Source organism: Eufriesea mexicana, unplaced genomic scaffold (assembly GCF_001483705.2).
Source record: "Eufriesea mexicana isolate 0111107269 unplaced genomic scaffold, ASM148370v2 scaffold4599, whole genome shotgun sequence".
NCBI classification, from domain to species: Eukaryota; Metazoa; Arthropoda; class Insecta; order Hymenoptera; family Apidae; genus Eufriesea; species Eufriesea mexicana.
Window position 1 is genome coordinate 195,024 of NW_016912603.1, and position 23,443 is coordinate 218,466.

At 32.7% G+C, this 23,443-nt stretch overlaps 1 protein-coding gene across 2 annotated transcripts in view; it reads left to right on the forward strand.

The window, feature by feature from the left end:
- The first annotated feature begins 7,665 nt into the window (after positions 1-7,665).
- Positions 7,666-23,443, forward strand: part of LOC108551562 (uncharacterized) — a 38,736-nt gene continuing 22,958 nt past the window's right edge. For both annotated transcript variants that reach the window (XR_001890487.1, XM_017905778.1), the window contains exons 1-3: positions 7,666-7,772; positions 13,158-13,339; positions 21,145-21,395. Coding sequence is in view for 1 of the 2 variants with exons in the window: in XM_017905778.1 (XP_017761267.1) it covers positions 7,712-7,772; positions 13,158-13,339; positions 21,145-21,395 (494 nt within the window). In the remaining variant the exon portion in view is untranslated. The remainder of the gene's footprint in view (positions 7,773-13,157; positions 13,340-21,144; positions 21,396-23,443) is intronic.

The window sequence follows — 23,443 nt, forward strand, 5'->3', positions numbered from 1 at the left end:
AAGGCACATCTATTTCTCCTAATTGTAAGAGATTGATTTTTGTACATACGTTAAGACGTATCTTAGTTTCAACAGTTAGTGTTGTAACTAAATAGTAACCGGATGGAACGTGCATTTCGCGAAGCATGGAAAAATGAGTCGCAGTGTTCCCTGATATTCGATGATTGCTCTCGATCTAGTGTCATTTCATTTATGCGATGTGTCATCGTGTGGTAAGATGGGGTAAATAATATTTAACAAGCATTTCTACTCTTGTTCATATTTTTAATTTCTTAATGGTATAAACGAGGTTTTCTGTGACGCGTGTTGCTCAGTGCACTGCGGAAAAGTGTCCTTTCGAACCCTTCAGCAAGATTCCCATAGGCTTTGTGATACTAGCCCATTGCGTCATTCAATCTAGCTTCGAGGAATCGTCCAGCTTATCAATTTTCTTCTAAACAAAAATGGCGCCCGATGCAGGCTGACTTCATCGCAAATGAAGATTCCTCTTGCAATTGGCTCGTTCATTCCTTCGATTTATCGGGCCCCATTTGCAAATATTCGTATGTATACGTGAATACAGTGTGATTATTGTATGTATATAATTACCGTCTTGCCTTGGTCGCATTGTAACGTGAATAGTAACCGGATGGAACGTGCATTTCGCGAAATATGGAAAACTGAGTCGCAGTGTTCCCTGATATTCGATGATTGCTCTCGATCTAGTGTCATTTCATTTATACGATATGTACGTCGTGCGTGGAATATCTCTTTTTGGATTTCATTTGTGGGGTCCTTGTGGGGGTTAACGTCAGATGAACTCGTTGCGATAAATTTAACCCTTTACACTCGAGAGACGACCTTAAGACACCATTTAATCAAATTCCGAAGATTAATGGTAATTAATACATCAAATTTAAAATAATATAACGAAGCGTCGAAAGTCGAAATAAAGTAATTCTAGGCGTTAATTTGTCATTTCTTATTTACTGTTTTAAAAGTTTAATATTTAGTTATAAAAGAATAATATTTGGAAGATACAGTTGAACAATGATATATTTTATAAATAAATTTCGGCTGCGGATATGTGTTTTTCAAGTTTTTCAAGAAGAGTGTAAAATTCTTTAAAATTTGTACTTATTTAGGTGACATTGTTTAATGCGAATTTTAATCTGTAGTATCCATTGGGAATTCTTGTTGAGTTTACTGTTCTGGAAACGAATCCGTAATCGAAATTGTTTTATTACCATCAGTTCTCGTAAATTGTGAGTTTTTTAAAAACGCGCGATTTTTAGAGAAAATTAAATATTACGTGTAAAGCGAAAAGGTTAGGAAGTTCATTGTTGCTTTAAAAGTTAGAGGAGTGTACCCCCAGTTTGTCAATATTCATAATTATAATTGTTTGCATTTCGAGATAATTATAATCGGTCATCGAAGTTTAAAAATAAGCCGTCGAGCATACATCCTTCGCGCCATTTTTGAATTTTTACGAGAAGTTCCTATCTGACACGAATTTGCTACGAAGTATCGTATTTTGCAGAGTTTTCTCAAGAAGAAACCGTGAAACAGAATTATCAAAAGAGTTTTCTGTTCGATTAGATCGAGAAGTATTTGTCGGTAACATGTGTATGGGATTTTACCGCCACGCAGCCATTGCTCGCTTCTCTAGCCTCGACAGTGCCGTAGCTACGCGTAATTCGAGTACCAAATAGAATGAAACTAACTTATAACAGTTTACGAAAAAAAGAACTTGACAATATATTATTCTACCCAATGCAAAGAACTCTTTAAATTGTGAACGTCGTCTATGCAACCGCAATATTACTTTCCTTACTACATGATAAGATAATACTTTTCTATAAAATCCTATACCGAGAAATTTGTACATTCGCTATGTACAAATTTAAACTTCATAACTTGATATCACGGTAACGTGCCGTAACATTCAATTACATGAAAACGTTCGAGAAAGAAGTGTTACGATATAATAATAATAAATCCCGCGAGTTTTAGTATCGTGTAGAAACATAACTTAAAATTGAAAATTTACAAGAGCTTAATTTACATATTTTTAATTTTATGCGTAGCTCTTAGCTTGGTATCGTTTCCCAAAAATTATTTTTTGGAAAACGATACCAATTACCAGGTCTCACCACGTGGAGGTGGCTACGCATCGAGACCCGGACATGCGCCCTAGTGGCGCATCCTACTGGTGCTATCCGTGTCAAAGATACACTAATCTAACTTGGAGCGAATTAAATTAAAGGTACTCTACTGACACTTTATTTTATTTCGTGTCTTACAAAGGGAAATTCGATTCGATATACTAAAATTTTACTGTCGCAACGCTAAGATATTTCCAAGTTTCCATAAAAATAGGGAATGAAATATCAAACACGCGAGTAAATAGAAAAACGCGACGCGCCCGAACGAATTCGCGATTATTCAAAATACCGACTAGCCTAGGCGATGTACTCCCGTGTACAGAGATAACTTCATACCTCGGCACCCTCCCGATCGAGCCTAGCTCAATTCCAGTCACTGTCGCACTCGCCAAGACTTACACGTGGACCAAGGATAGTCCCTGAATCAATGAAACTTCTAGTGTCAACGCGAGGGCCCTGCTGGGCGGTTGCCGGCCAAGACAGACACTTCGCATCCCAGCCACACGGGGTAGAACTTAATCATCCCTGTGGTCTAACCGTAGATGGTACTAGTCCGTCAGCCAGCATGTGCCCGAGCCCAAGTCGCGTACGACTTAGGCAGCGGACCGCCCCGTCGAGGTCAGAAGACGCACTGATCCGAGGGGGTCTCCCTGGAACCCGATGCATGACGAGATTGACAGTGACTGTAAATGAGTGTCGGAGACGAGTCGTGAGGATGACTGATGAAGCATGTACTTATCGAGTACACGAGAGTACGTCGCGCAGGCTAGTCGATACTTAAGAACGATCGCGATTATCGCGAGAACAATTATGTTCTATTTGGTAAACGAAAGGAATAAGGAAAATATGAAATGTATATATTCGCTCCAAGTTAGGTAGCATACCTTTGTACAGATAGCACGCACAAGATACTTAGTCTAGGCATCTATCTTATGGCTACTTAGGTCTACTTAGGTCTAAAGATACGCATCCCACGTCGTCCATTTGTGTCTCAAATGAAGTCTTGTGGAAACTTGAGAATCTTGAGAAACCTAAAAGCTAAAACAGATTATATTATTGTTAATATAAACCTGAAAGGAAACGGATTAGTACGAGGAAAGAAAACGGACGATTAGAAACCATGAAGGTTAATTAAGTGGAAGAAGCAAGCCACCGATGAGACAGAAACAAACCAACAATGAGACATAGAGAGACCAACGATGAGAAATAAACAACTCAACGACGAGACATTCGAATATTATACGAAATATTCGAATTGTCAGATAAAAATAAATAAAAACGAACAAATATTATCTGAAAGAAAAAAAAATAGTTAAAACCTAAAAAGAGAAAAAAGAATTAATGCCTGAAAAAAAAGAAAATTAATAGCTGTAAACAAAAAAGAAATGATTAGTAAATTGTTTAATGGGGTGGGGGGGGGGGGCCAACCCCAACCTCACTTCGAATCCCTACCCCTCGCGCACAACGAAAATTTAGATGTTACACTTTCGAAGTCGAACCGACAAATGAATTATGCCACGTCGCATCGCCCCTTATATAGCCGTCGATCGGCCGAGCTCCCCACCCCGATCATAAATTTTCGATCATTACTGATTCCATTATTTATTATTTTTCCGCGTTAATAGTCAATAATTTATTAATTTTATTAATTTTTTCACTTTTATTATATATATACGTTACGAGCAATTTGTTAATAACAATATTAATTTGTTATAAACAATAAGTGTAATAATTTATCAACTTTTTGCAACTTATAGGTACATTTTATCATAAGTATGTCATAAGTTCAATTAGTAGTCAATAATTTATTAATTTTTTCACTTTTATTATAAATTTATGTTGGAAAGAATTCGTTATTAACAATATTAATTTGTTATTAATAATAAATTTGACAATTTTTACATGTTTTATAAACTAAAACTACATTCGCACTTCCATAGGATAAATTTCTGTAATACGTATATATATGCCAAAATATTTTTATTTTCTCTATATTTTTAGTTAAAGCGAGGTATTACACGAAGAGTAAAAACGTTGAAAGATTTATTCTCTTCTTGAAAGCTACTTGGGATCTTATTTTTTAACAATTTTATATTAAAAAATTATCTTACTTTTTAAATAATACTTTATTTTAGTAAAAAATCGCGCCTTTTTAGAAAAACTCTAAATTTCACGAAAATTGAGGTTGATAGAGCAATTCCAATTACGGATTCAAAGAAATAAAGTAATTAAATAAAATAAAGAAAATAAAGTACTCAAGAAAATAAATTCCACAAGACTCCAACAAAACACCTAATCCATATTAGAGATTAGAGAAGAAGTTAAAATTCATTAGACAGTGTTATTAATAAAATAACCATGTAACGTACCCAAAGGATATCGAATATTATAATTTATTTACACTAGAAAAATTTCTAAATCGAAACCAGGAAGAATGTAAAATAAAAATTCGTTTATTACCCGAAAGTTAACTCTATATGGTAAATATATTTTATTTTTAATCATTAATGGGCATCGGTTAAAGAAAAGGTACGGTGTTATTTACAAGTAGGTTATTTTGCTTTTATTATACTCATTATGAACGGTGTCAGAGTATAAATACGACGTGAAAATATCTTCCAGAGAGGAAATTTTGTCTGACGACACGTTGCACGCACAGTGCCGTTAAGCAACGGTGTTTGTGAACATTAGCGCCACAGGTCTCAGAACCCAACGTAGTGATGCTCTCTTACATTGTGCATGTGATATTGATCTAACATCGTCATTCTTCATAGTAAATACCTGTGAACATATTTTATACCTACCCATTTTATTTTTTGCTCTGACGTTTCATACGCGAATAAATTTCTTGCGGGTATCATTTTGCACGTGAATGAGTAACAGGAAAATAATTCGCATTAAGAAGGATCGAATAAATGCATATGCAGAGATATAACAAAAATTCTCAGTTATACAAATGCTTCCTTGCGAGTATCGTTTTATACGGAATGAACAATAAGAAAATTACTCGCGTCGTTTAAATAAATTTCACGTATATAGAATTGTAACAAAATTTGATAAATATCTTTATTTGTTATTGTTAGAATTAGTAAATTTAACACGTGTATCATAAATATTAGCGTTTAACGAAAACCAATTTTATTCTTTTAAATTACTTTTAGTATCTTTTTAAACGAGTTAGATACATTTATAAAACTTTTAAACGGAGATATTAAACAGAAAATTAATCTGTAAAATCTGATCTGTTTTCCGGGAAATACCAGAAACGAGGGAAGGAAATAGTAAAGTAATAGTAACTAAATGGATTTCATAAATTTCTAATTTTAATTCGAGTTGTATTAATTGTACTTAGAGAGAAAATAAACTTGAAAGATAAAATCTGAAACATTCATTCATAAGTATCTGATGATTTTAACGAATAATTCTAATTTCATAGTTTCTCCTTGTTATAATGTTTGATCGCAAACATTGTTCACTCGAAGGAAGAGAAACGAAGCAGTTGAATTTCTTGACAATTACAGGAAACTAAATATCAGAAATAAATGGAAATTAACTAAATAATTACAATAGTGGTGATATATATAAATAAATTAAATAAATTAAAATAAATAAATAAATTAATAATATATGATAAATATAATGATGAATAAATTAATATATAATGATAATATATAATAAATAAATTAATAGATACAAGACATTGAAGAATAAAAACGCAAGATCATAGTATCAAAGAAAAATAGTACGATTTATCGTGAATTACAAATGAGAAATAAGGTAAAATCTTTGTAACGGGAAATAACGTATTATGAATAATTAATAAGATTTCACATTCCAGAATTGCAGCATAACAATTAGGATTACTGATCCTTGGTTTTTAATACCCTACCTTTGACAATTTAATCCTAATCAATCGCAGAGTTATAATGTGTACCTGTGGTCGTGATAAGGATAGCGCAAGCGCGAATGTAACCAGTAGTTTCCGAGAAAAACAGATGGTTGATGGCATCCGCGGTACGAACAATTTGTTCGCGTTCAGTACGAGCCTGTGTGTCGGTAGGAAAGCATCCGTGTCATCTCGTCAGCAATGAAAAACTTGGAAATGAATCTCCGTGGGCGTTCGATAAATTCGATTACGTTGGTGACGTGAAAAATGGGACATGGGTTTTTGTATTAAATTCTTTATTGATCTAGTAGGGATATATTCAGTGGTTCTACAGCTGTTTGCGTGCTTTTGGTTTAATTCGCACGTGTTCAAAGTTTGCTTCCATGACATTGTTTACTTCGAAATATATTCGCTTGGTAATGAAGAAAAGTTCAAATTTACATTTAATTTGTGTTCTTCTATTTCTCGTGATAGGTGGATTAGTTTTTTAATCGTGTTCACGACTACAAATTAATTTTAGGCTATTTTCTTCGTGTTACTTTATATTATTAATTATTTAGAACTATTGATAGTTGATAAATTTTGTGCGCGTATCTGATATGATAAGAACTAGATAAAGGAATGTAAAAGATAAAAGATTAACTCTTCCCTGGATCATGATCCGAAACTTAAATATTGAACAATTTCTTGAATACGATGGTAGGTACTTCCTAGCAAACTTTGCGTTCATTGATTTCAAATCGAGCATCCTTTATTTTTCATTTAACCTTCCTAGAAAGTTTACAGATAAGAAAAGTTAGTTGAAAATAAAAATGGCGTATTCACAAGCAGCTCATAATTATACGAACCACGTAGCTTTCATACTTGGTTTTTATTACAAAGGCTAAGTAAGGGTTCTTTGCCATTGCTAACACATACGATTATTTATTAGAACAATGAACACTTTCTTCATCCTATCATTAGTCGCAAATTATCTTCAACCTAAATTACTCGAGAGATTTATTCTATTGACTTTCGAAACTGTTCCACCAATTATGATCGCTATCATAATCGCGCATATGAATCGCGCGTATGCAATTCAAATAACTTCCTTAGAATATATAATCTTCAAATATTTAAGAAAACAGAAGCAATACAACTAAATATAATCCTTCGTATATAACTTCCTCAGACGCTATTTCTTTAACCAAAAAAAAAAAAAGAAAAAAAAGATTCAAAAGGAAAGAAAGATTTTTCCAGATCCCACCAAAGAATCGTTCTGTTACAGTAGAAGCACCATCGATCATAAATATTTCACTCGCTTTTTGAATTAACTCAACGCGCACCTTTCTACTCTCGCTTTTTGCTCTCGTCGAATCAGTTGTTCAAATCGTTCGAATCGTTATCGTACTAAAAGTCCATGGAGAACACGTACAAATTACCGAGAACGAAAGAAGCGCTATCAGATGTTGGTTGAAACCGGTGATACGCTAAAAAGAATGGCTCGAGACGCGGCAGAGGCTGCTGATGCCCGTAGTTCTGTTAAAGATCGCTAGATCGTCAGTCGTTTCGCGCACGATCAACGGAAGTTTCGCGGTCTGGACGTTTCTGCGGGGTCTTTGATCGATAATTTTATCGGGACAAAAGTGACCGGCGGTGAGAGTGTCCCAGTGAGAAGCAAGAAGTCGTTGGAAAGAAAAGTATGCAGTTACTTTCCAGCTTCATGGCGAGGCACCTGAAGCGAGGAGCATCCTTGAAAAAAGGTACGGTACTGCGGTCAAGACACCAGGAGAACACTCATTTAGAACAATGCCACCGTAATTGCTACGACAGAAATATGAGCCTCTCGAACTGTGTTCCTCTTTGTTGGGCCAGCGGCCGTCGACTCCTCGCATTTTCCCAATGATACGTGCACGATTAATCACGATTCTCTCACGATCGAAGGATTTGTCCGTGGCTGAGATTATTTTCCCGCATGCTGCAAGACTTTCTACCGGTCAGGCTTGATTAACGACGAGCCTTTGTCTTCCTCTTTGATTTATCACTTGGACAATTGTTCTTCCAACTTGCATGTTCTTGGAATTCTTTCACTTTTCCGATTGTACTTTGTTTATGAAAGTATTTTATATAGATCACTATGGTAGTTGTACTCCTAGTTTGTCTACTGTCGGATTTCTCTCATATTTCAATGGTTTATTGTGCACGAAGAGTATTTTGTACAGTCACTTTAACCATCATTGTCCCATCTTGCTCGCTGAGAGAATCTTTTTGTTTCCTCGGTGATCTATTTTGAATGAAAATATTTTATATACATCACTTCGACGATTATTCCACTATCTTGTTCATTATTCTTTCATATTTTCAATAGTTTGTTTCGTGTGAAAATATTTTATGTAGATCACCTCGAAAATTTTTCTTTCATCTTGTTCTTTGTTGCACTTCTTTCATATTTCAATGGTTTATTTTATATGAAAATATTTTAGGCAGATCTTGCATCCTTTTCGTTGTTAGGTTCCTTTCATGTTTTCAATGGTTTATTTTAGATGGAGATATTTTATGTACATCACTTTCGTGACTATTTTTCCATCGTGTCTGTCGTTGGATTTCTTTCACATTTCCTACGATTTATTTGGAATAAAAATTCTTTATACCGGTACTTTATATTCGATGCCATACGTTAAATGGGTATCTCAGGTTTTACATTTTTATATTCCTACGTTTAACCCTTTGCACTCGAGAGGCGACCCTCAGTCGCCATTTAATTGGGTTCTAAAGACCGATGTTAATTAATATCTTAAATTTAAAATTACCCAACGATGCGTGGAATATCGAAGTAAAATAATTCTACATCTTAATTTGCACGCGATTTCTTATTTACCGTTTTAAAAATATCGTCCACTTCATGACAGAATGTCTTCGAATTATTATTTCTCTGCAACGAAGAAATCACCGAGTGCAAAGCTTTAAACGTGGAAATATAAAACATAAGATACCCATTTAACGTATGGCATCGAATATGAAATACCGGTGTAAAGAATTTTTATTCCAAATAAAAACTTTTATTCCAAATTTTTATTCCAAATATGTACCATGATGTGAAAATTAACAGACTCTAAATAGAACATTCTTAAACCGTTTGCACTTGATAAATCAAAGAAACTATATTTACAGCTCTTGTGAAAGTTTCGTTTAAAGCATGAAGAAATGAAAATTCATAGATATACTGTATTCCAATGTCGCATTGAGAATAGCTGCGATAAATGAAAAGGAGAAATGGCATCAAGTAGGTTAATTCTAGAGTAGGATTTCATAGTAATTGCGAGGAAGGTATTTTCTTTGATTCGATTTTGTAGCATTGCTTTCGAAATATTAATATGGATGTCCCATTTGTCTAAGTCAAAATTGAAAAAAGGAAAAGGAAAAGGAAACTCGATAAACTCTACTTTCTCTCGTGTAGATAATCTCTCGGAGTTGATCTCGGCTCGTCAAATTGTTAATCGTTGAGAAACGGAAGAGGACCATTATAGATTGAAACGAAAACTACATTAAAACACACGGTATGAAATTGAAATGTAAGGAAATATATTCAGGTCGTTGGATATCTAGCTCGGGTGTAATTGAGGCTAACATGGTGGAAAAAAGAACGTCGTTAATTGGCGTCATTATCGGACCATTTAAGATACAAATTGTGCAATTTACAATACTGTAAACTACGTTAAAATAGACTGATACAAATTCAAAATGATATCTATATTTATGATTGGATTAAAAGAAAAAGCTCACGATACCGGAATGTTATTTCACAACGTGAGAAATATTGTCCATTTGGAGCAAATAATAACGTAGTTTATCAAATATTTCATCATTGACATAATTACAAATCAATGAATAATTCTATATATTCATTTGAATTTTCGCTCATTTACTTGCAAATCGAGTTATTATTGTGTGTTAACTTTCATTTATAATCACATGGCTTATAACCATTCGCATAATGAAATTCCATAGAAGTCAAACTTGATATATTCAAATAGACCTGTTATTCCATGCTCGTGTAATATGTCATTAACTTCCACGCTGATATAACTCAGCTTCGATAAGGGCTAATAATAATTGGTTATTACGAGTAGTTGTAATACGAGTGGTGCGATCTCAGAGGGTTCCGAAGCAGGTTTCGCGTTTATATAGTCGTTTGAAACAGATTGTTTTGTTTTTCACGGTATCAAAGGTAGAAAGCGCATGATCTACCTTATTTGATCAATATGAACCGAAATATCTATGTGAAGTTCGAAAGAAGCGGTTATAATCACGCGACGTTAGTATTGTATGATCAGTGCGGATAGTGCAGTGATTCTTAGCTGAAACATTGCTCTGGTATATTTAAAGTATATATTTATATCGTCTTTCGTAAGTGTGATTAACAGTCAGAAAACATTTTAATCTTCCTACGTGCATTTGTTTTACAATTAGTTGCTTAAATAGAGTGGCTCGTTAATTTATTTAAGAAACAGAATAAAATAGTTATTCTTGAACCCATGGAAGTGGATATTGAACACAAAGATGAGTTTTATATTTTTTATTTTAAATTTGCAATAGCACAAATAAATATTTTTGCATTCTTTAGCGTATTTATAAAGGCAACGTTTAATATTCGTGTCGTTTATTATTTTGTTTGCAGAATAATTTAGAAAAATTATAAAGTCGATAAATTTTATATAGACACTGCATCTTTTTCGTGTTTAATCTGATCAAAATTGCACTAAAGAACAATCGTATACCTACTTTAGAATTGTTAGGAGTAAAAAATGATCAAGCAGCGACATTGCATGGATTTTCATTCTAAAAGTTCAAAAGTCAAAATTGACAATAAATTGAAAAGATACCTTTTGTTTATATAAACGTATTTTTCTTTTACATTTAATATTTAAATAACTGCAGTATGAGTTTTCCATTAAGTGTACTAATCTTTTTTCTTCCTTTTCTTTGTTTTTGATATTGTTATATGAAAAACTAACCTTCTGACCTTACAAAAATGTAGATTTACAGTTCTGTAATCCGAGTACTAGATACGGTAACACTTGGAAAGGTTGTGGTATCAATTTCTGTGCAAGGGGTGCTTGTAATGCCAAGGTCTTGTCCTCGATTTTACCTGCTCACTCTCTTAAGTATAACAGACGATGCATGTCTACTGACATTTCAATCGTGAAATTAAATCTTAGATGAACCTTAGATCTTAATATTTATTTGTAAAATGAAACTTGTAACATAAAAAGTATTATATATATATTCTTATAGCAACTACCAAAATTTATCACTATTGCGAGTCTGTTTTACTATCTTATTTATACTTTCTACAGCATAAAGGAATTTTGAGAAATTGTATAGTATCCGTTGCTTTTACTCGAATAGAACTTCAATAATTAGATTCAAAAAAGATATAGACACATATGTTATCAGACTGATCACCTTGATCTATACAATTCCGCATTCACTGTTTCCTTTGAACATATAATTTTCTCATTACTCATAGTAATTACATGTCAAGGAGATCCTACTTGTATTTAAAATTAACGAAAGTTTTCCTTTGCTCCTTTCATAAGTGAGATGTATAAATTATTACCACTATAAATATTCAACGATCTGCGATCAAAGTATAATACCTCAAAAATAGAATAATCGTGTCCTAAAATTTACAGTAAAATTTATAGTAAATAAATCATCATTGCAACATTTACACATTCAATTTATCTAATTCATAAATAAATAAGTAAATACATGTTAATCAGTCGATTATTAAATTATACGCTATAAATCTATTAAATCTATTAAATAATCTATTAAATAGACTGTCGTTATTTATCTAATTACTTATTCTTTCGTGTGCCTCGTCCTTTCTACTAACACTTGAATTACCTTGCTGTAAAATATAGCTAAATGCAGTATAAATTGATACTAATAATTAAAGTGGCACAACGATGCATAATTAATTTCAATTTGAATAAGAGTTAACGTTAATTTTGTCAAGAGTAATGTTTTAATTAATTGTATAAATAAAAAGTCAAAGGCCAGTTACCTTGATCTTGATGTTAAAATACTTCAGTGCCACTAACGTCAAAAAGTGTGTTTTTACGGGTGTTTTTACCCGCGTTTAGTTAATTTTCCAAAGTGGGTAAAGTCACAGACTCGTTCATCGAAATCGGTTTCAATCTCGGAATCGTATACGAGATTCACGCGACATTTACGAGGGCCGAACATAAATCGAGGTGGACGACTTAACAAATGGATCAAGTAAACGCGACATTCCTCGAAGACTGTCCTGGATTCATCATGTATGTAGATTGCGGTATCGTTAATTGCGTTCAAACGACGTTCGTCCTTGCACCCCCAGTCGCATTGCAATTGATATGCATACTGGCTAGGAAAATATTATGCGCGAAAGAATGTCAAGATTGTGTGATACCACGGTTTTTATCCGAACGGTGAAAAATGGGGCGGATTATTCCTAGAGGAATGACATTCGTATCGTTTTTCCGTGGCCTTTTGTCAGTGACAACGATATTTTATGTGAAACTATAAGAGTCACAGTATAAATACTTAAAGACTTGTATTATACATACACACATTATAGGTAATATATTTTATGGTTGTATAAATTTATGAATTTTATAAATTACATTTTTTGAAAACCACTATTATTATATTATACTTATATTATATTAATATTATATTATATTATACGCTAATATTATATTTTGATATATAATTAATCTTTTTCACTGCTAATTATATGCATATTTACTTTAATCGTTATAAAATTGCGTTATTTATAAAGAATCTGTAGTATGCAGTATATCACAAATTAAAAAGAAGGAAATCTTTTCTTTATTAGGATTAACTCTCCATAAATTGATCTCTTGAATGAGTTTCTTCAGTATACCTTACCTAATATCCTCAATTTTAATCATCCTCTAATATTCTTTTCCTCTTCACTCTAGTATTCAAATACTTTTTAAATATTTTGTTCAATGTATTATACGTATAGATTCCGAACACGATTGAACTTAATCACTTAATGTCACGTAGTTGTGATAACCATAATTATTAAAACGATATTAATACTTATATTCCTCTTATTCTTCTTTTTTCAGGCAAACGAGAAGTTACTGGAGGCGGAAATTCTACAGGTAATTGTTCTGGTTCGACAGGGGGTCCACCCAGAGCCATTAACAATACCACTGGATACAATACTGCACCTGGGGGTGCCAATATGACCCCCGAGGATACTGCTCCCGATGAAGAGTTTGCCTTAGCTGTTATCCAGAAGACTCAGGTGAGACAAATTCTTTTGTCCCATTCGTATACCTGCTGTGATGCATCAAAGTGTACGACATAAAGCGAATGAAGGATTGTCTACGTAAATCACGTTACATTATCCTTTTGTAGAAAATTCAATATCTCGAAAGTACACTGTGTCCTATAAAATTAGTACTTTAATATAAATATCCGTATAAATATATTCATAGCACGTGATATGAACGGTATTTAATTCAAAGTTTCAACTTGGGAAGAAATGATCGAAGGATTATCTACGTGAATGATGTTACATTATTTTATAACAGGAAATATAATTTCTTAAAAGTACCAACGTGTTATGCGAAATATTTTATTATAAATATTAATATAAATATATTTTAGGCATGATGCGAAATGAATTTCCCTAGTTTCATGTTCTTTCGTGGAAAATTATTCCGGTATATATTTATTTTAATATCTGTAACATGGAAATAACGCAAAGAAAAAAATTAAATGATGCCAAATGATGCTCTATATTTATATAAATTTGAATATTTTCTTTTGTAAATCTAAAAATTACTTTTTGCAAAGATAAATAGTAATAGTTAGTGATAAATACGTATATAGATTATTTTAGTTACTATATATGCACATCGTTACCATTTGGCAGGAGATTATTAAATACAACGCTACCTAGATTTCACGCACTGAAAAGGATCATGGGAATATATTACTGTAACGACCATGTAGTTAATGGGCACGTTAAGGTTAACAGGATTTCCTAATATTAATTACCGACGGCTTTGCTAGCATATTAAACTGTTCCTTTAGTAATATTGCAAAAAAAACGCCGCAAAGCATTAATTATGCAGAATATTAATCGTAATGATGAAAGGACATCCATATTTTTGACTTATTTGTAACGTGAAAAGAATTTCTGCACAGTCGTAATTAGTTCTCGAGCATCAGCAAACCATAGTAATTAAGATTTCTAAAATACTTCCTGTTATTCAAAAATCAAGATGGCCTCGGATGTTACCTAACCAGTTACCATTTCTTAATAACAAATATCCTAATGGCATTCGAAATCATAAATGAAAATAATATATTTCGATACTAAGTTCTAGTATTAACTTTCAATTTAATCCGTTCTGTAATATTACATATCTTTATATGTGATACATACGTACACATTTTAACACTCATACGATTTTTCATTATAATATATCGCGAAAAATTACTTGATTTTTATCGTTGGATTTATCTCCATCTGACTGCGTTAAAATAGCAAAAAGAAAAAGAAAAAAATAGTAGAATCTAATCTAAAAGCGAAAAGTCATCCAGATTTTTCTTAATCCTTTAACTCTTCTCTATCAAATTATTCATTACAGTTGATTAAAATTCATTATACTTCGTTACAATGCGCATTCTTCGTAATAGCAATTATCCATAAAGTATTCTCTCGGTTATAATATTCATATCATTTGTTAACTGTCGAAAATGGTAATTCACGTGAACAGGAGCAACGCGGAAAATCCATACTTGAAAGTTTCTATGCTCGTTATTTCCCGGACTAGTACAGTTGGACGGAATACGTGTTTCCACCGTGAAAATGCGACGGCATGAAAATTACCATTGTACGCCATACGCGATCGTAAATAGCAGTAAGTCTCTTTTTCATTTCATATGAAATGCATCGCACGCAGATACATAGTTCCAGTGGTCCCTGTTCTTGTAACGGTAGGAATCTTTCGACGGAATTTACGTGATTCGAATGGTCAACCTCATCAAAGGTACAAAGGCACAACAAATGTTCCCCGGGAAATGTTCCTTCGGGATTCTCTTGGTTGATGCAGCTCAACGTTAGCTGAATCGCAAACTTGAAAACACTGTACGATGTTTTCTGGCTTTTCTTACAGCTGTGAGACTAAATTATATGTTCCTTATAAAAGAATTATGCTTTATTAAAGAGGGAAAACAAAGGCGTACTAGGTAACTGCAAATACGATGTTAAAAAGAATTTATGAAATGATAAACTAAAACTGTGCGTTTATAATGAATTTTACTTGAGTAGCATTATACTCGCTGTTTATAACGAAGAAAAGCTTTATTCCTAAAAGGTAAGGGCTAAATTTTCTTAAATTTTGATGGAAAAATCGCATTTTATTATTTCATCGAGGCATCAAGGATTTTAGTAAATTCTAGTAAATTTACCAAGTTTGGTAACTTTAAGAAATTTTTCATCTTCTTTCACTGTCGAAAGTTTTTACGATGTTACTTTTATAAAGAAGGTTTCTCAAATATTAACCAATTTTGATGAAAATTAAGGAGGACACGGTAGATTAAAAAATATTTAAATGGCAATCATATCTGGGGAATAAAAATAACTAAATCAATTAACTAGAAAGTATTACTCTTTGTTCCATCTTTTTAACGACTTAATATTTTGAAAAATCGTTTATATAGTTAAATTTGTTATTAAGTATCTATAATTTTTCTGTGCAACATATTCCGTACCAGATAATTTTCGAGATATCGAGAAAAATATATTTTTCGTTAGACATAGATGGTCGATACAGAAATATACGGTGACGAATATTTTCTCGAAGGTCATATTCTCCGTAAATCAAGTTAGAAATGCTTGGTGAACCTTCTTTGTCTAGAAAATATCTATATTTCCAGTCGTGATCAGTTGAGTCAATAGCTCGTTTAATTCATAGTGCAGTCTGCATTAGAATACGAACATAGAATGAGCGCATTTAATTAATAATAGCTTGATTTAATATGGGATATCCTAGTTCGGAGTATATGGGTGCAAAGGAGAAATTATTGTCTACGTGGGAAATACCGCGAGTAACGCTTTCCGGAGCGGAACTCGTGAGACTTCTTCAGTGATTTTTATCGCTGCATTCCTTACCTTGTCGACACTAAAGGGAGAAGAATAGGTCTGCCTATTAAGGCGCGAATTCCTCGGAGAAAAAGTACTCCCTATCACAGAAAGTCTCCATTCTTTGCACAACGTAATTTGTACGAAAAAAAGCGAACTTCTTCGAGCGATGACATTACACGTTGTACCCTTATTCGATGGGAAAAATTGTAGGAACAAGAACCAAGTCACGTTAAAATGTGTCGAAACTCTTATAAATCTAATTTTCAATCCTTCACTCTGATTATCTTGCTTTCAGTGGCATTTATACTTAAAACAATGGGTGTTTGTTAGATATGCTGTTCGACAATGTATAAATCAACAAAGAAGAAACTCTTATTGACTAAAAATTTAGAACTAACAAGGAGAGTGCAAGTCCTTCGACTCATTGATTTAGTTGAAATTTTGCAGGTTTGTAGATTTAGTCATCTTGTTAAAAAAACAAAAATATATCATTTAAGGGCAACTACTCGATAGTTTTTGAGATATTTATGATCGAAGATTTATTATTCTTAACTAGAGATTTCTTCCAAATAATTATCGATAGTTATCAAGTGTCGTTGTGGCTTAATAGCGATATTCGAAAATTCCCATGCTGGTGGTAATTTTCGGATGTTGTTATTAGGCCACAACGGCACTTGATAAATATTCGAAATAAATGAATTATTAATTAATTAAAGCAATAATAAAATTCTAATCAGAAATATCTCGAAAATTATTGATTAGTTGCCCTTATGATATATTTTCTGATATTTATGATTAAAGATTTATTATTCTTAACTAGAAATTTCTTCCGAACAGTTATCGATAGTTATCAAGTGGCATTGTGGCCTAATGGCAACATCCGAAAATTTCCACCAACGTGGGAATTTTCAAATATCGCCATTAGGCCACAACGGCACTTGATAAATATTAGAAATAAATGAATTATTAATTAATTAAAGCAATAATAAAATTCTAATCAGAAATATCTCGAAAATTATTGATTAGCTGCTCTTATAATAATATTTTTTCTTGAACTGGATGACTAAATCTACAAACCTACAAAGTTTCAACTAAATCTATGACCCGAAGAACTTGCACTCTGCTTGTTAGTCTCTTGGAAAGAGTAAGACAACTATTATTCAATTATTCAATTGCAAATATATTTTTATAAACGTCTACGTGTCGTTAGAAAATATTCATCAGGAGGACTAATGCTAAACATATATCTACTATAAACTTAGGGGTTTCTGATACCTATAAGTTGCTTAGAACAAAACATTCTGACTACAAGATGTCTACAACATTTTTGTAAATCGAAAAGCTCGAGCCTAGAAATACAAAGCTCCTACTTACCTCTCTTGGAGCAAAAATTCCATTAGAAATCTATGCTTAGGTGTACCGATACCTCATAGACACCTGATACAAATCACCTACGACACGACAGATCTAGCAGTTTCCACTAGTACGCACATGTTACCATTTTGTTTCTTCAACGACACCATTTCGCGTTTAACATTCGTGAACGAGAAACGATTTAAATGCATGCGACCATGTTTTACGGGCTCTTAGTCATCTATCGTCTGCATGACGAAAATCGTCTTGAAACTTGCTGCCCGCGATTTATATTCCTCGCGCAAACCGTCCGGTACAGTTACAAATGGTACAGATGCAGGAGACATAAGCACACCGGGGTATAAATTGGAAAGCGATGCAACACGTTTGTCAGGTTTGGTACGCTTTCAAAAATTCCAGAGTATAATTCCGCTGGCTGTTTACGCTACGCGGTCTCATTGTCGCGGCGCGAGTGCCATTATGGTTGCGTACAGATGACCGAAACGACAAGTTTTACCTTTCGTTGCCTCATGAATGGCGAAGATATTCATTGTCCGAAGGATTTCGTCTCGAAGCACCAGGTGGTTTTACGATCGAAGTCGGTCCCTTAGCATCGGGCAACTTTCTAATTAATGAAATGTTACGTTCTTGACGGAGCAGGTAGTATTACTATTGCGTAAACGTACGATACGAGACAAGGGACAACCACGCGTTTTCCTTTATCTTCAAGTTTATCCGAAGTTTATCGAAATAGGGTTAACCCTTCGCACTCGAGAGGCGCCTCTCGGTCGCCATTTAATTGGGTTCTAAAGATGGATATTAATTAATATGTCAAATTTATAATTACCCAACGATGTGTGGAATATCGAAGTAAAATAACTCTACATCTTAATTTGCATACGATTTCTTATTTACCGTTTTCAAATTATCCTCGACTTTTGTTAGTGGTGGATGAAATTTAATAACGATAAGAACAATTATTTATTTAATTATAAAGATTATAAAACACAAATATTGGGTTGGAATATAATTATTTTATCATTATCACATGCTCACACGTCTTCTCTGTATTAATACTCAATTGCAACTGACATATGCCAAATCACTCTCTTTTTTTCTTTCTTCTCTCATACATTACATTAATATACACAATTCTCACAACACCTCAATCATTACACGCATACTCATTTATCATAATAACCTGAATTTATTAGATATTTCCATCCCATGCATACTTGTTCCACTCATTCCAGTACATATATATTTAAAAATCTATGTAACCAATACCGCAACTTTATGGCAGAAAGTCTTCGAATTACTATTTTCTCGTAACGAAAAAGTCGTCGAGTGCAAAGGGTTAAAGAATATGAGAAGAACCAGTTTTCAATCTTCGTGTAATATTTAGCCTTAACCGAGTGATTTTATCCTCTACTATCGAATAATTCATCTTTATTTCATAATATTCCTTTTATTTAAGAATAATATTTTTATTATTGTATTTCAACCATTTGCACTCGACGATTTTTTGGCTAAAGAAGAATAGAAATTCAAAGATTCCCTACTAAGAAACTGACGATACTTTTTTGAGCAGTAAATAAAGAATCGTATAATAATAGAATTAGAGAATTATTTGATTTCGATATCACGCACACTGCTACATTACATTAAATTTGACATGTTAATTAATATCGATCTTCGAAATTTTATGAAATGGCGACTGAAGCTCACCTCTCGAGTGCAAAGGGTTAATCGATAATATTTTTATCGCCTTTATCATTCTCTTCCTTTAACATTTTATTTCTCCATATATTACAATGCAACTTTTACATTGCACAGATTTATAATAAAAGGCAATGTTTAATTGAAATTGAAATTATCAGGGCGAGGAAAGTAAGAAGCGTTGCTAAATGATTATTGAATCACAAATATTCAATAATCGTAAATATTTGAATTTCTTCGATATTAAATTTTTGATTCCCTGCTTTATAAACTTTCTATAAATTTGTTACTGCTTTTATTGTTTCGAATATTGATACAGTGTTTAATTTTTATCCTCAGAGATGCTGCGCATTTTTTACGTAAATATCACACGTATTAAAAGAAGTTTACTGCAGGTTTCACAACGCAACTTTCTCCTCTTCCATATTATTCGTACTGTTGACTTAATTGCAACTTGCCTCGTTACGTATATGCAAAACTGCACTTTTACATTTATCGATGATACATGCGAACGTCAGTTTCATTGAGAAAATCGCGACTACTTTATTATACGCAGATCGGGGAAAGGTAGGAAGAAAAGTTCGACATTAAAAGCTTCAATAATGCGAAATATCGAATTTTGGTATAGCGTAAATATTAATGCTTCTCGAAATATTTCTAGAAGCGTAAAATTCGTGTAACATTTTTATTCCAATCAATTGCTTTTATTCATGCTATTTAATCTGATCATCCTCAGGTTAATGACGTTTTCCATGACGCCAGAGAAACTTCTTAGATGTACTTGCACGCGATGTTGCGTGAGTATACACGAATCGTGTCCTATATCCTAGCAGGATGAAGGAATAATGATTTTTATTGTTGTACGACTTTCGCTTTATTTGCTTTTTCACTAGGGAACCTTTGGTGAATTAAACAAAAATAAAAATCTGCTAATTGCAACATTTTCAATAACGTATATATATATATATATATGTACATTTATTATTTGTTACACAAAAGATTAATATCCCACTAAATTACAAGGAAAAATGGAAAATAAATATGACAGTTTCCTTTTAAATTATTCTCGAATAATAAAATTTTTAAGGCGATAATAAAAATACATTATCATAGTATTCTTGTCAGTAATAAATTTTATATAACACATTTTGAACATTTTTATTTCAAACGTGACACAGAAATATTACCAAATACTTGCAAAATTCGTTTTTGTGCTTACATCTAACTACCTCGTACTTTCTTAACACTAGATTTACGGAACCCGTTAATTTGATGGAAGGGTTGCTCCAATTATACGATGGTAACAGACTTAGTTAACTTATATTAAGACTATTGATATAATATATAATTGTTTTTAAATTAAACTAATCGTTAAAGAAAAAGGAACGTGGTTTCCTTTACTTGTCAATTTGACAGGTGTCCTTAGGAATAGGTACACAGATAGCGTCCGTAAACCTAGTGTTAAAAACGTAAAAATAGATTTTTTGATTATCACATCGAGTCAGCAGTATTGCAAAATTACACTCGCGTAAATGATTGAACTTATACAAGTGGGACTGCATGTTTTTGCACAATACTCGTTTAGTTCTCGAAGAAGGAAGGTTGGAAAGAATTACGCCATTCTCTGTAAGGATCAATAAGATCAGATGTTCCTCGAAAAATATAATGTGTACAAATGTTCAATAAAATATGATACTTCATCGATCGACATATATGTACAATATTTTAATATCATATTTAATTAATAAATTCTAATCCTAATAGTAATTCGAATTTTAATGTAATTTTAATTCTCGATCATTGGAATTCTAATGCAATTACAATATTATCAAGATTCTGATATTATATTTTTTAACGTGAAAGGTTGTTTCCTTTTTCAGAGGGATGCAGAAGCCATTCGTGGTGCGCTATACCTTGGTGTGGCCCTTACAATCGCGTGGCTAATAGGTGCTGCGGGTTTATCACTAGCATGGCTAGTACTAGTGTTAGCACTAGCAGCTACGATACTTAAAGCAAGGATATCCCGCCTTCTCGAATCGACCCTTCAACGCGAGCTAGCCAGGCTACGTCGAAGAAGAGCTTTGTACAGAGATGAAACCGCTGAATGGCTGACTTTACTTCTCAACAAATGGTAATTATTAAGTTTACATATATCTTCCAATAATTTTTACTCTTTCGCATAGGATTTTTGCGAATTTTCACATATCGAATTTTCCCAGTGTGGAGTAAATCGATTGTTTCGCGTCCAAAATATTAAAATATTTTAATAAAATTAATAAATATTATATAAAACATGTTGCTTTTGATATTGATTGTTGGTACAACATTTACAATCAACGAAATTGTTCATTGTAAATAATGTTATTCATTATTTAATGTAAATAATGTGATAATGTTAATTGTAAATAATGCGTGCTTATGTCCATAGTTATGTTTATTCTCCAGATTTTCACTTGCCTCACTGGTTATCTCTCGATTGTCAAACAAGATTACAAAATAGGGAAATTTGTACTGTTATTTGCAGCAGGGTTTATAATCTTACAAATGATACCTTTCCTTCCGTTTTAAGATAATTTGCATTAAACATGGTACTGGTAACGTGCCTAATTGTGCACTATAAACGTAATAGGAAAATTAGAAAATTGCACAAACAGTCTCACAGTGACGTTGTATAAGTAATTTAATTCACGTGAGGCTTTAAAGCAATAGAATATAATATGTCACATAATATAAAAAATAGAATTTTTATTTGATATTTTATAATCAAGGAAAGCTGTACTTACAAGGAGAGTGCAAGTCCTTCGGATCACCGATTTAGTTGAAACTTTTCAGCTTTGTAGATATCGTCATGCAATTTAAGAAAATATATCATTATAGCGCAACTACTCGATAGTTTTTGAGATATTTGAGATTAAAGTTCTATTACATCCTTAATTACACACTTATTTCTATTGTTTTCCAAAGTGATATGTAGCGTAACGGCGAAGATCGAGAATTCGTATTTTGCAGGATTACGGTTCGATTCCCCATCCCATAGCTTTTTCAATATATTTTTTATTTTGTATTTATTTTTCGCCTATGAAAACATTGTAAACACACAATTATAAATAAAAGTTTTTGATAAAAAAATTTATATTTTACGCTGTTTTATGCTAGTATATATTTATTACAAAATAATAAGAATATTATGCAAGAAAAATACTTCTCTATAGCAATCTTATTTACTACAGGAAATACAAAACCTATCGCTCATGTAAGTATTAATTATTAAAGTAAACATCCTATAAGAATGTTGCCTATAATTCCAACTTTGCTGTGCAGCTATTAATGTTCATAAATTAATTACAAAAACTTGGAAATTTATTAATTTTCTACAGCCGAATTGATTTCAAATATCTAGTTCGAATAAAAATTTTACCGCCTGCGATCAGCGCCATCTATGATTTGGGCTCAAAAAGCCAGAAAGTGATAGGAATATAGAATAGGCAAGGAGGTAGACTGAGAGCTGGTCACGTGACTGACAAGGACAGAGAGGGGATAGAAAAGGATAGAATGGCCCCGGCAGGGAAAAATTATTAATTACTCAATTTCCGTAAACAATTTGTGAACTTTTATAATTTTGATGCAAAGCTGGAACTTCAGGCTACATTCTTATATAATCTTCGTAAACAATTTAACTCTAAATTGTTAGTTATTAATTTTTGTTTCATGGCGTCTATGATTTCGTAACGACGACCATCGCGATCTTCCGTGAATATATTTAATAGTAAACGAAACTAGAAGCAAAATGTGATCAAAAGTTATATGAGAAGATTCGCAAGAACATTGTCTTTCTAATGAGTGCATAAAGTTTCATAAATTAATTGCGTAGAGGATAGTAATTAATGAAAAACCAATGGCGTCTACGACAACAATTCAAACACTGCATAGATTAATAATTAATAATTAATTAAATAGGGACAAATTTCTATCGAAAAATATATTGGAAAGTTCTTGAAGGATCTGCCTTTACGATGCAATTATAAAAGTTCATAAATTAATCGCAGGAATTGAAAAATTAATTAATTTTCTAATAAAACTTCAAAAAGGAACAGTTAGCGCCGCCTATAATTTTTATCTGGAAGCTTGTGCTCCGTTAGTTCCAGTACAAAGCTATAGGCGGCGCTGACTGTTCCTTTT